We start from the raw sequence: 13,463 nt of genomic DNA, 5'->3' as shown, positions 1-13,463 counted from the left end.
TGAGATAGTATCTCATTGTGGTTTTTGATTTGCATTTTTCTGATGACCAGTGATCATGAGCATTTTTTCATGTGTCTGTTGGCTGCATAAAAGTCTTTTATGAGAAGTGTCTATTTATATCCTTTGCCCACTTTTTGAGGGGTTGTTTTTTCTTGTAAATTAATTTAATTTCTTTGTAGATTCTGGATATTAGCCCTTTGTCGTAGGAATGCTTGTGATTTTTGCCCATTGATTTTGTATCCTGAGACTTTGCTGAAGTTGCTTATCAGCTTAAGGAGATTTTGGGCTGAGACGATGGGGTTTTTAAATATACAATCATGTCATCTGCAAATAGGGACAATTTGACTTCCCCTTTTCCTAATTGAATACTCTTTATTTCTTTCTCTTGCCTGATTGCCCTGGCCAGAACTTTCAACACTATGTTGAATAGGAGTGGTGAGAGAGGACATCGTTGTCTTGTTCCAGTTTTCAAAGGGAATGCTTCCAGTTTTTGCCCATTCAGTATGATATTGGCTATGGGTCTGTCATAAATAGCTCTTATTATTTTGAGATATGTTCCATCAATACCTAGTTTATTGAGAGTTTTTAGCATGAAGGGCTGTTGAATTTTGTCAAAGGCCTTTTCTGCATCTATTGAGATAATCATGCGGTTTTTGTCTTTGGTTCTGTTTATATGCTGGATTATGTTTATTGATTTGCGTATGTTGAACCAGCCTTGCATCCCAGGGATGAAGCCCACTTGATCGTGGTGGATAAGCTTTTTGATGTGCTGCTGGATTCGGTTTGCCAGTATTGTATTGAGGATTTTCGCATCAGTGTTCATCAGGGATATTGGTCTAAAATTCTCTTTTTTTGTTGTGTCTCCGCCAGGCTTTGGTATCAGGATGATGCTGGCCTCATAAAATGAGTTAGGGAGGATTCCCTCTTTTTCTGTTGATTGAAATAGTTTCAGAAGGAGCGGTACCAGCTCCTCTGTGTACCTGGTAGAACTTGGCTGTGAATCCATCTGATCCTGGGCTTTTTTTGGTTGGTAGGCTATTAATTACTGCCTCAATTTCAGAGCCTATTATTGGTCTATTCAGGGATTCAACTTCTTGGTTTAGTCTTGGGAAGTGTATATGTCTAGGAATTTATCCATTTCTTTTAGATTTTCTAGTTTATTGGCGTGGAGGTGTTTATAGTATTCTCTGATGGTAGTTTGTATTTCTGTGGGATTGGTGGTGGTATCCCCTTTATTCTTTTTTTATTGTGTCTATTTGATTCTTTTCTCTTCTTTATTAGTCTTGTTAGCAGTCTGTCAATTTTGTTGATCTTTTCAAAAAACCAACTCCTGGATTCACTGATTTTTTTTTTGAAGGGTTTTTTGTATGTCTTATCTCTTTCAGTTCTTTTCTGATCTTAGTTACTTCTTGCCTTCTGCTAGCTTTTGAATTTGTTTGCTCCTGCTTCTCTAGTTCTTTTATTGGTGATGTTGGGTGTTGCTTTTAGATCTTTCCTGCTTTCTCTTGTGGGCATTTAGTGCTATAAATTTCCCTTTACACACTACTTTAAATGTGTCCCAGAGATTCTGGTACATTGTGTCTTTGTTCTCACTGGTTTCAAAGAACATCTTTATTTCTGCCTTCATTTCGTTATTTACCCAGTAGTCATTCAGGAGCAGGTTGTTACGTTTCCATATAGTTGTGCAGTTTTGAGTGAGTTTCTTAATCCTGAGTAATTTGATTGCACTCTGGTCTGAGAGAGAGTTTGTTGTGATTTCGGTGTTTTACTTCCAATTATGTGGTCAGTTTTAGAATAAGTGCAGTGTGGTGCTGAGAAGAGTGTATATTTTGTTGATTTGGGGTGGAGAGTTCTGTAGATGTCTATTAGGTCCACTTGGTGCAAAGCGGAGTTCAAGTCCTGGATATCCTTGTTAACCTTCTGTCTCGTTGATGTGTCTAATATTGACATTGGGGTGTTAAAGTCTCCCATTATTATTGTGTGGGAGTGTAAGTCTCTTTATAGGTCTTTACAGACTTTCTTTATGAATCTGGGTGCTCCTGTATTGGGTGCATATATATTTAGGATAGTTAGCTCTTCTTATTGAATTAATCCCTTTACCATTATGTAATGGCTTTCTTTGTCTCTTTTGATCTTTGTTGGTTTAAAGTCTGTTTTATCAGAGACTAGGATTACAACCCCTGCCTTTTTTTGTTTTCCGTTTGCTTGGTAGCTCTTCCTCCATCCCTTTATTTTGAGCCTATGTGTGTCTCTGCACTTGAGATGGGTCTCCTGAATACAGCACACTGATGGGTCTTGACTTTTTATCCAATTTGCCAGTCTGTGTCTTTTCATTGGGGGATTTAACCTATTTCCAGTTAAGGTTAATATCGTTATGTGTGAATTTCATCCTATCATTATGATGTTAGCTGGTTATTTTGCCCGTTAATTGATGCAGGTTCTTCCTAGCATTGATGGTCTTTACAATTTGGCATGTTTTTGCAGTGGCTGATACCGGTTGTTTCTTTCCATGTTTAATGTGTCCTTCAGGAACTCTTGTAAGGCAGGTCTGGTGGTGACAGACTCTCAGCATTTGCTTGTCTGTAAAGGATTTTATTTCTCCTTCACTTATGAAGCTTAGTTTGGCTGGATATGAAATTCTGTGTTGAGAATTCTTTTCTTTAAGAATGTTTAATATTGGCCCGCACTCTCTTCTGGCCAAGAGATCTGCTGTTAGTCTGATGGGCTTGCCTTTGTGGGTAACCTGACCTTTCTCTCTGGCTGCCCTTAACATTTTTTCCTTCATTTCAACTTTGGTGAATCTGACAATTATGTGTCTTGGGGTTGCTCTTCTTGAAGAGTATCTTAGTGGTGTTCTCTGTATTTCTTGAATTTGAATGTTGGCCTGCCTTGCTAGGTTGGGGAAGTTCTCCTGGATAATATCCTGCAGAGTGTTTTCCAACTTGTTTCCATTCTCCCCATCACTTTCAGGTTCACCAGTCAAACATAGATTTGGTCTTTTCACATAGTCCCATTTTTCTTGGAGGCTTTGTTCATTTCTTTTTACTCTTTTTTCTCTAATCTTGTCTTCACACTTTATTTCATTAATTTGATCTTCAATCACTGATATCCTTTCTTCCACTTGATCGAATTGGCTACTGAAGCTTGTGCATTCATCACGAAGTTCTTGTGTCATGGTTTTCAGCTCCATCAGGTCATTTAAGGTCTTCTATACACTGTGTATTCTAGTTAGCCATTCATCTAACCTTTGTTCAGGGGTTTTAGCTTCCTTGCGATGGGTTAGAACATGCTTCTTTAGCTCGGAGAAGTTTGTTATTACCGACTGTCTGAAGCCTACTTCTGTTAACTCATCAAAGTTATTCTCTGTCCAGCTTTGTTCCGTTGCTGGCAAGAAGCTGCAATCCTTTGTAGAAGAGGCGCTCTACTTTTTAGAATTTTCAGCTTTTCTGCTCTAGTTTCTCCCCATCTTTGTGGTTTTATCTACCTTTGGTCTTTGATGTTGGTGACCTACAGGTGAGGTCTTGGTGCGGATGTGCTTTTTGTTGATGTTAATGCTATTCCTTTCTGTTTATTAGTTTTCTTTCTGACAGTCAGGTCCATCAGCTGCAGGTCTGTTGGAGTTTGCTGGAGGTCCACTCCAGACCCTGTTTTTGTGGGTATCACCAGCAGAGGCCACAGAACAGCAAATATTGCAGAACAGCAAATATTGCTGCCTGTTATTTCCTCTGAAAGCTTCATCCCAGAGGGGCACCCGCCTGTATGAAGTGTCTCTCAGTTCCTACTGAGTGGTGTCTCCCAGTTAGGCTACTGTTGCAGGAAATCAGGGACCCTGAACGGAGGGACCAGCTGAAGCCACGGCCAAAGTACATAAATTGTGAAGATTTCATGGACATTTATTAGTTCCCCAAATTAATACTTTTATAATTTCTTATACTTGTCTTTACTGTAGTCTCTGAACATAAATTGTGAAGATTTCATGGACATTTATCACTTCCCCATTTAATACTCTTATAATTTCCTATGCCTGTCTTTAATCTCTTAATCCCATCATCTTCGTAAGCTGAGTATGTATGTCGCCTCAGAACCCTGTGATGATTGCATTATCTATACAAATTGTTTGTGAAATGTGTGTTTGAACAGTATGAAATCTGGGGATCCTAAAAGAACAGGATAACAGCGATTTTCAGGCAACAAGGGAGATAAGCATAAGGTCTGACTGCCTATGAGGCCGGGCAGAACAGAGCCATATTTCTCTTCTTGAAAAAGTGAATAGGAGAAATATCGCTGAATTCTTTTTCTCAGCAATGAACAGCCCTGGGAAAAAAATGCAGTACCGAGGGAGGCCTCTAAAATGGCCGCTCTGGGAGTGTCTGTATTATGCAGTTGAAGATAAGGGATAAAATACACCCTGGTCTCCTGCAGCGCCCTCAGGCTTGCTAGGGTTAGGAAATTCCAGCCTGACAAATTCTAGTCAGACCAGTTGTCTGTCTCGAACCCTGTTTCCTGTTAAGATGTTTCTTAATGACGACGTGTGCACAGTGGGACATGAAACTTCATCCACAATTCTGATTTCGCCCTGGCCTTGCGATCTTGCTCTGTCCCCATTTTCCCTGTGATATTTTATTGCCCTTTGAAGCTTGTGATCTCTGTGACCCACACCCTATTTGTACACTCCCTCCCCTTTGAAAATCGCTAATAAAAACTTGCTTGTTTTGCCGCTTGGGGGCATCACGGAACCTGCCAACATGTGATGTCAGCCCCAGACACCCATCTGTAAAATTTCTCTCTTTTGTACTTTCTCTCTATTTCTCAGACCGGCCGACTCTTAGGGAAAATAGAACCTACATGGAAATACTGGGGGCTGGTTCCCCCGATTGGCCACATGGGGCAGTCTGTCCATTCTCAGAGCTCAAATACCATGCTGGGAGTACCACTGCTCTCTTCAGAACTGTCAGACAGGGACGTTTAAGTCTGCAGAAGTTGTCTGCTGCCTTTTGTTCAGCCTATGCCCTGCGCCCAGAGGTGGAGTCTAGAGAGATAGTAGGCCTTGCTGTGGTGCAGTGGGCTCCACCCATTTGGAGCTTTCTGGCTGCTTTGTTTACCTACTCAAGCCTCAGCAATGGCAGACACCTGTACCCCCACCAGGCTGCAGCCTCGCAGGTCGATCTCCGACTGCTGCGCTAGCAGTGAGCAAGGCTGCGTGGGCATGGAACCCGCTGAACCAGACATGGGAGAGCAGTCTCCTTGTCTGCCAGTTGCTAAGACTGGGAAAAGCACAGTATTTGGGCGGATGTGTACTGATTTTCCATGTACAGTCTGTCACAGCTTCCCTTGGCTAGGAAAGGAAAATCCCATGACCCATTGTGCTTCCCGGATGAGGTGATGCCCTGCCGTGCTTCGGCTTGCCCTCTGTGGGCTGCACCCACTGTCCAACCAGTCCCAGTGAGATGAATCAGGTACCTCAGTTGGAGATGCAGAAATCACCCATCTTCTGCGTCAGTCACGCTGGGAGCTGCAGACTGGAGCTGTTCCTATTTGCCTATCTTGGAATGGAACCCAGCCATTTCTTTTTAATCGTCACATCTTAAATTTGAAGGAACTGGCACAGTTTTTAGAGAGTGATCAGTCTCATTTAAGTGGAGGGAAAAATAGGACCCTTAAGGAAAATCAAAAGATAGTGACTTACTTAGCTAGAAATAAGGACTTAATATCTGTCTTTAAATATATATATATGGCTTTGTGGAGTGGTTTTTGGACCAGTAAGGCAGTTTAGTAGGTTTAGTTGAAAGACCTTTGTATTTGGAGTGTGACTCCTGACTTGCATTTTCAAGTTAGTTCAGCTGTTGATGTGTCACTTTTACCTCTGTGAAAATTAAGACAATTTATAAAACTTAAAAATGTTGCGTACATGTTAACTATTGCTCTCAATTATCTCAGCAACCATACCAGAGCAAGTAAAGAGGAAATGAAACCTATATTAAAGAAAGAGAGGGAAACTTGAAATCCAGGTGATGGAATAGCTGGGAAAGATTCTTCAGAAAGATTGGTAGTTTTTTCCAAATGTACTAAAATAAGAGGAAAGACAGTCATTCTAGGGAACACCAGACATCCCATCATCATGATAAACGTTCCCTTAATTAACCCCATGGGTACATTTCTGCTTTAAAATTCTATCACTATTTTTTGTTTTTAAATTTTGGTCTTAAAGAAATGAAACTAAGGATAGAACTGTTGGCTATAACATTACTTTTTGTTTTTGCAGGCATAATGATTATAAAGTGGTTTCTCCTGCTTTGCGAGCTGTGGGAAACATTGTCACAGGGGATGATATTCAGACACAGGTATGAAGAAGTGGTAACTGTTTCTTTTTTCCTTTAAAAACAGTACATTGAACTTCATGATCATGTTTCTCTTATCATATTTTACTCCATATTGTTAGGGAAACTTGATACTGTGTTTCACTAATGTTTAAAAATGTTGGGCCAGGCACAGTCGCTCACCCCCGTAATCCCAGCGCTTTGGGAGGCCGAGGTGAGCGGATCACCTGAGCTCAGGAGTTCGACACCAGCCTGGGCAACACGGTGAAACCTCATCTCTACTAAAAATACAAAAAATTAGCCGGTCATGGTTGCGCGTGCCTGTAGTTCCAGCTACTCGGGAGGCTGAGGTAGGAGAATCGCTTGAACCCAGGAGGTAGAGGTTGCAGTGAGCTGAGATCGTGCCACTGCACTCCAGCCTGGGCAACAGAGCGAGACTGACTCAAAAAAAAAAAAAAAGGTTGGTTTAGGCATCTACTCTCAGTACCTTCAGTATCTCCGACTTGACCTGTTGCCTGTAGTAATTTGGGGTTCTCCTATGATAGTGACTATTTTTTGGTCAGACAGATTTGTTTTTCTTCACTCCTATTTGAAATAGTTCTGATGAGCATCGGAATCCTCTCGTAGCATCTTTTCTCTGTCATCTCAATATCACCTTCTCTGATAGCTTTCTCCTTTTGTACATGGTAAGTCCCCTGTGTGAGGAAGATTCTTCCCTCCTACTTTCTAATGTCCGCATCTTCTCCATTCAACTTCTGTATCAAGACACACCATTCACAGTGCATTGTTCTAGCTATATTTCTTCCTGAAATCTCAGCTGTGTTGTGACGTTGAAGTCTTTTGGTTCTTCTGCCTCAGCGACCACTTATTTCTCCCTAGCAAGCTCCTTTTCCTCTTGTCTCCTTTTGTGAACATCATTCACGGGGCAATCTTTCAGCCTCATTCATAGATCTTTTTTTATAATGTCAGTGATCACCCTTGTGTGCATGGATTGAGAATTGGGAATTGAGTTTTAGCCTTAGCATTTTCTTCACCAGTTCTGACTTTCAGCAACACATTTAATGCCTTTTCTAATCTCTAAAATTAAGGAGATTAGATTTGCTCTCTCAGTTGTCTTCTAACTGTAATGTATTTACTTTAAATTTATTATCTACACAAGGGAACTCATTTCCCCTTGTACTATCTGAACTTCTGCTTATGTTCCCCTGTATCAGTGAATGGCACCAACAGTTCCCCTGAAACCTGGACCAATCAGCTTGATTCTTTCCTCCACCTCCCTCATCAGTTACTAAGTCCTGTTTTTCTGTCTCTATTCATCCTTTGCAGGGCTTAGTTCAGACACTTCAGAAGAGAATAGTAGAGGAAACTAATATATGTTTGACTCTATTTGCATAACATTTCTCTGGAAGGATATACAGGAAACTGAAAATATTGGTTGTCTTTGAGGGGAACTTGTTGGCTGGGATACAAGAAGGGGAAAGAGACTTTTAGCAACTATAGTGTCTTTTATACCCTCTGAATTTTTGAACCCTATCAGTATCTTTCTGTCCCTCACCCACCTCCATATGCTGTATGCTTTTGCCATATTTGTTCCTTGAATTGGCTGTGGCCACTCTCAGCTCTGAGCTTTAACATATGGTTTATTCCCTCTGCCTGGAACATATGCCTTCACTGCTACCCCTTGCTCTGACTGCCACCTCACACATATCCATATTCTCTACTCCTAATGTTTCTTGTTCTTGAATTCTTGGTATTATCATTATTTTCTCTGAGAATGCCTGTTTGACCCTAAACTTTTAAGTTAGGTACTTATTCTTTTTTCTTCATCCATCAGAATACTAATCACATTGTATTGTAACTAATTACTAGATTTTAAGATTCTAGAGGTAGATTATGTCAGTGTTTATTTCTGTGCCTCTGTAAATATAATAATTTCTGGCACAATATATAGGTACCTAAAGAATATTTACTGAATGGAACGAAGTTCTGAATCTATACGTCTAGTTCCAATCTATCTCACGTTTCAGTCCTATATCTGCAGTAGTCTCTTACATACTTCTGCTTGCTTTGCATATCTCACATACGTCTCGCAGTATGTCTTCTTTCCCCCACAAAGCAAGTTCCAAGTTTTTATTTTTCCTATTTCAAGTAATGATATAACTATTGTATTTACCTACACATGAAACTTGGCAGTCACATGTGGTGTCTTCTTCCCTTCTACTTTGTATAGCAAGTTGCCAGGTCTTCTTGATTCTTATTGTTACTAGATCCCCATCAAATTACGTTCTTTTGGTCCTTGTCACACACACAGGTTGTTGCTGTACCCACCCATCCTCCTCCTCTCCTAAGCAGTTACTCATCTCAGTTTATTCCCCCTAATAACAACTGAATCTCTCCTGAAATAATGTTACTTACATTATCTTCTTTTAGAAACAATAAGCTGCCTTAGTGCCTGTAAGATAAAGAACCTTGAAAAGATTCAAAGGAATTTCTCCATAAGATTTTAGTCTCATTCTTCTTTCTAGCCTATTATTTTTGGGGCATAGAACTCTTTCTTAATAGCCTCATCATGGCCAGGTATGCTGGCTCATGCTTGTATTCCTAGCATTTTGAGAGGCTGAGGGGAGAGAATTGCCTGAGCCCAGGAGTTCCAAACCAGCCTGTGCAATATAGCAAGACCCCATCTCTAAAAACATTTTTTTTAAATTAGCTGAGCATGATGGCATGTAACTGTAGTCCTAACTACTCTACTCAGGAGACTGAGGTAGGAGGATTGCTTGCGCCCAAGAGTTTGAGGTTGCAATGAGCTATGATCATGCCACCACACTCCAGCCTTAGTGATAGAACCATACTGTTTCTTAAAATGAAAAATAGCCACAGTAGTGTGTTCTTATGATACTTTGTAATAGCTTGTCTCTGCATTTTTTCATTTCTTATGTGCAGTGTCAGTCCTCCTTATTGCTAATGAAATCCTGTTGCCTATTTAATAGGCATAAAAGACTCGATTTTAATTTGCATTTCTTTCATTACTTATGAGATAATTTTCTATTAAAATTTTAGTTTCTCTTTTCAGTTTACACAAGGAAGATAGCAACCCTCTCATTTGTTGCAAATATTTTTCACATTGGATGGTGTACATTTTTTAAATCGTTTATGATTTTTGACAAGAAAACATTTGTTTCATGAAATTTTTGTTTTCCCCTATAATTTATTTTTATGCTCAGTCTTTTACCATCCCCAAATCAGCTATTTTCTAATATTCTGCTTTATGATTCCTTTTAAAAATATTTACTCTTAAGTAGCTGCAAGTTTATTTTGGCAACTTAGGGTTTTTATTAGTCTGTTATTTCACTGCTATAAAGAAATACCTGGCCGAGTGCGGTGGCTCCCGCCTGTAATCCCAGCACTTTGGGAGGCCGAGGTAGGTGGATCACATGAGGTCGAGAGTTCAAGACCAGCCTTACCAACATGGAGAATCCCCGTCTCTACTGAAAATACAAAATTAGCTGGGCATGGTGGTGCGTGCCTGTAATTCCAGCTACTTCGGAGGCTGAGGCAGGACAATTACTTGAACCTAGGAGGCGGAGGTTGTGGTGAGCAGAGATTATGCCATTGCACTCCAGCCGGGCCAACAAGAGTGAAACTGTCTCAAAAAAAAGAAAAGAAAAAGAAATACCTAAGACTGAGTAGTTTATAAAGAAAAGAGGTTTAATTGGCTCATGTTTCTGCAGGCCATACATAACGTGTATAGTAGCTTCTGCTTCTGGGGAGGTCTCAGGAAACCTAAAGTCATGGCGGAAGGTGAAGAGAAAGCAGGCATGTCTTACGTGACCTGAGCAGGAGCAAGGAGTAGGGAAAGGTGCTACATACTAGAACAGAACCATGGCTAACCATTCTTGGAGGATCTACCCCATGATCCAGTCACCTCCCATTAGGCCCCACTCCAACCTTGGGGATTACAATTTGACATGTGATTTGGGTGGGGACACAGATCCAAACCATATCAGTGTTAAGAACTGATTTTGAAAAAATTGTTTTTAATCTATTTAGCTTTTTATTCCAGTTCTGTCAAAGCCACCAGTCATAGGGAGAAAGGGTTAATTTTTATTATAAACTTTATACATAGCTGCATTTGTTTTTAGAATAGATCTCTATTCTCTTTGTTTAGTGATTAATTCTTAAACCTGCCATATACTATTTTAATCACACTTTTTTTATTTTTGTTTCTAGTAGAGTAGGTCTCCTTCTCCATGTGTATTTGTGTTACCTCCTTCACCTTTATAAACTGATAGCTGAGGTCATATCTTTTTTATCTTTGTATCCTATGAAGCACCTGATATACCTCATTAAGTACGTATTCGTTCATTGACTACCAAGTAGTGTGTTATCAGAGGACCTACAAATCTGAGACTCCTGACTTTTCTGGCCACTTGATATATTTATTTATCCATTCAGAAGACTTACGCTGTTGGGATGGGAAGGTGAATGAGTAATGCTATTGCAGTTACTAAGTACAATTTAGCAGTTGTGAATGTGTACAATGAAACTGGATTGATAATCTTAGAAACTAATTCTTATTAACAGTGAATACTTTTTTTTTTACCTGTATAAAGTTACTTATTTATAAAATTTCAAGGGGGAGATGTTATGTCTTTCATAAAATATGTTCTTTAAGTTAAACATTTATATTTAGAACAATACAATAAGTAAAATTTTCAAACTTTTTCTTTTAGGTAATTCTGAATTGCTCAGCTCTGCAGAGTTTATTGCATTTGCTGAGTAGCCCAAAGGAATCTATCAAAAAGGAAGCATGTTGGACGATATCTAATATTACAGCTGGAAATAGGGCACAGATCCAGGTAACCTCATAGGACCTAACTTTTCTTTCATTATTTTTATTGAAAAGTAAGGTTTTTTTCTCAGTCACCCTTTAAAACATATATTGTTTTCGGCTGGGTGTAGTGGCTCCTGCCTGTAATCCCAGCACTCTGGGAGGCTGAGGTCCGTGGATCACTTGAGGTCAGGAGTTCGAGACCATCCTGGTCAACATGATGAAACCTTGTCTCTACTAAAAATACAAAAAATTAGCCAGTCGTGGTGGCAGGTGCCTGTAGTCCCAGCTACGTGGGAGGCTGGGGGAGGAGAATCATTTGAACCCGGGAGGTAGAGCTGGTAGTGAACCGAGATTGTGCCACTGCACTCCATCCTGGGTGACAGAGCAAGACCCCATCTCAATACAGAATAAAACAAAACGTATATTGTTTTCATAATTGCTTTGAAGACCACTAACTTTCAGTGTTGTTGTCTTACTTCATAGTCAGCTTTTTACTTTATCCTAGCTTATAGATGTTAAGTCTTTTGAAAATAAGCCTTCATTTTTCCTGTTGTCTTTCATATTTGATGTTTCACCAAGATCCAAGAAATAGTGTCTTGTATTTTCAAAATGTTTTGATGGGCTTTATGCTGAACACAATTGGCTTTACTCTTTCCAAGTAAGATACTTATTTTTCCAGTGGATCCATGTAGTAGATTGCCTCAAATTTTCATGAATTTTTGGATACCCATTTTTCTTTAAATAGTTACTTGGTTTTTACTTTTTGTCTTTGTATTGGTGAGAGAGTAACTCAAGTGGACAACAAGCAGTGGGCCAAAGTGTTCAGCCTGGGCAGTGATCAAGGATGGGAACAATGGGTAGGAAAAGAGACAACACAGACATAGAAGGCCTTGGAGATGAATGGAAACAGAGAGGTCATCTAATCCAAATTTTTCATTTATCACAATAGTGTGTGTGTGTGTGTTTGTGTGTGTGCATTGAAGCATCCATTACATTGTATCCCAAAAATATATACAGTTACTATTTGTCAATAAAAATAAAATTTGAATAAAAAGATGAAACAGCTCATGGAATTAAAATGGTTTGCTCAAGAGCAACTCTAGTAAAATGACAGGACCAGGATTAGGTGTCTTTCTATTCATCAACTTTGTCAAACTTTGTTGAAGTCCTTCACAGGTATAATAAGAGTTTTTGACCAGGAAAGCAGTTTGTCCCCAAAATGCTGAATTACGAACTGAGATTAATAGCTATAACAATCTGTAACATTCACATGAAGTGATTTCATCTGTATTTGATTGCCTGTCACCACCAGGCTTTTTTATGCAGAACTTCTCAGTTTCTTAATGTAGGAAATGATATAAACCTATGTTAGGTACTTGAGCCAGGGAGAAACCGGGAGAAAGTAATTTTGGGAAGGCTACTTTAGTGTTAGTACATGAATGGGATTGAGTAAAAGTACTCCATCCAACTGTAAGACTTATTTTTGGTAATCTGGGAGGTGGTGGCTTGGAATAGCATGGCAATGCCAAAGGAAAGGAAAAAGATGGGACTCAGGATTTTAAAAATTGAGAACGTAAATTAATAGCCTTTGTGAACTAGAGAGGCTTAAAAGGAAACTTGATATAGCGGGCAGATGATGTGTTTGAGGTGACTGGCAGACCTAATGTAAACTGCTGGCTACCCTGGGCTGATGCTCCAGTGAGAAGTGAGGACTAGAGAGTTTTCACACGCACATGCAAGTTTACATGCTATGTGAGAATGCAATAGCAGAGGAGCAGAAAATTGAACTCTCAAAATTTGTTACTATGGGCGGAACAAAAGAGGACAGTAAAAGAGAAAAGAACTCAGAGAAAATAGGAGATTATAAGATCACAAACTCCAGGGAAGATGTTTTCAGTGATACCAAGTATAGCATAAAGGTTAGGGATAGGCCGGGCATGGTGGCTCAAACCTGTAATCCCTGCACTTTGGGAGGCCGAGGTGGGCGGATCACCTGAGGTCAGGAGTTCAAGGCCAGCCTGGCCAACATGGTGAAGACCCTTCTCTACTAAAAATACAATAATTTGCCGGGCTTGGTGTTGTGTGCCTGTAGTCCCAGCTACCCAGGAGGCTGAGGCAGGAGAATCACTTGAACCGAGGAGGTGGAAGCTGCAGTGAGCTGAGAACCACTGCACTCCAGCCTGGGCAACAGAGTGAGACTCTATCTCACAAAAAAAAGGGGGGCAGATAATGATGTAACTCTTTCCCATTTATTTCTGACAGGAGAAGGTGTGTTAATAGTCAAACTAGCTTAGAAGTTATAATTAGTATCA

At 39.9% G+C, this 13,463-nt stretch overlaps 1 protein-coding gene across 1 annotated transcript in view; it reads left to right on the top strand.

Annotated features, from left to right (window-relative positions):
* The window catches only part of KPNA1 (karyopherin subunit alpha 1), a 100,371-nt gene that overhangs the window by 74,418 nt on the left and 12,490 nt on the right, over nucleotides 1-13,463 (top strand). Inside the window, exons 10-11 of the mRNA XM_007985606.3 lie at nucleotides 6,263-6,341; nucleotides 11,051-11,176. Coding sequence (XP_007983797.1) covers nucleotides 6,263-6,341; nucleotides 11,051-11,176 — 205 coding nt within the window. The remainder of the gene's footprint in view (nucleotides 1-6,262; nucleotides 6,342-11,050; nucleotides 11,177-13,463) is intronic.

This window comes from Chlorocebus sabaeus, chromosome 22 (assembly GCF_047675955.1).
Source record: "Chlorocebus sabaeus isolate Y175 chromosome 22, mChlSab1.0.hap1, whole genome shotgun sequence".
NCBI classification, from domain to species: Eukaryota; Metazoa; Chordata; class Mammalia; order Primates; family Cercopithecidae; genus Chlorocebus; species Chlorocebus sabaeus.
This window is presented reverse-complemented; position numbering and strand designations above follow the sequence as displayed.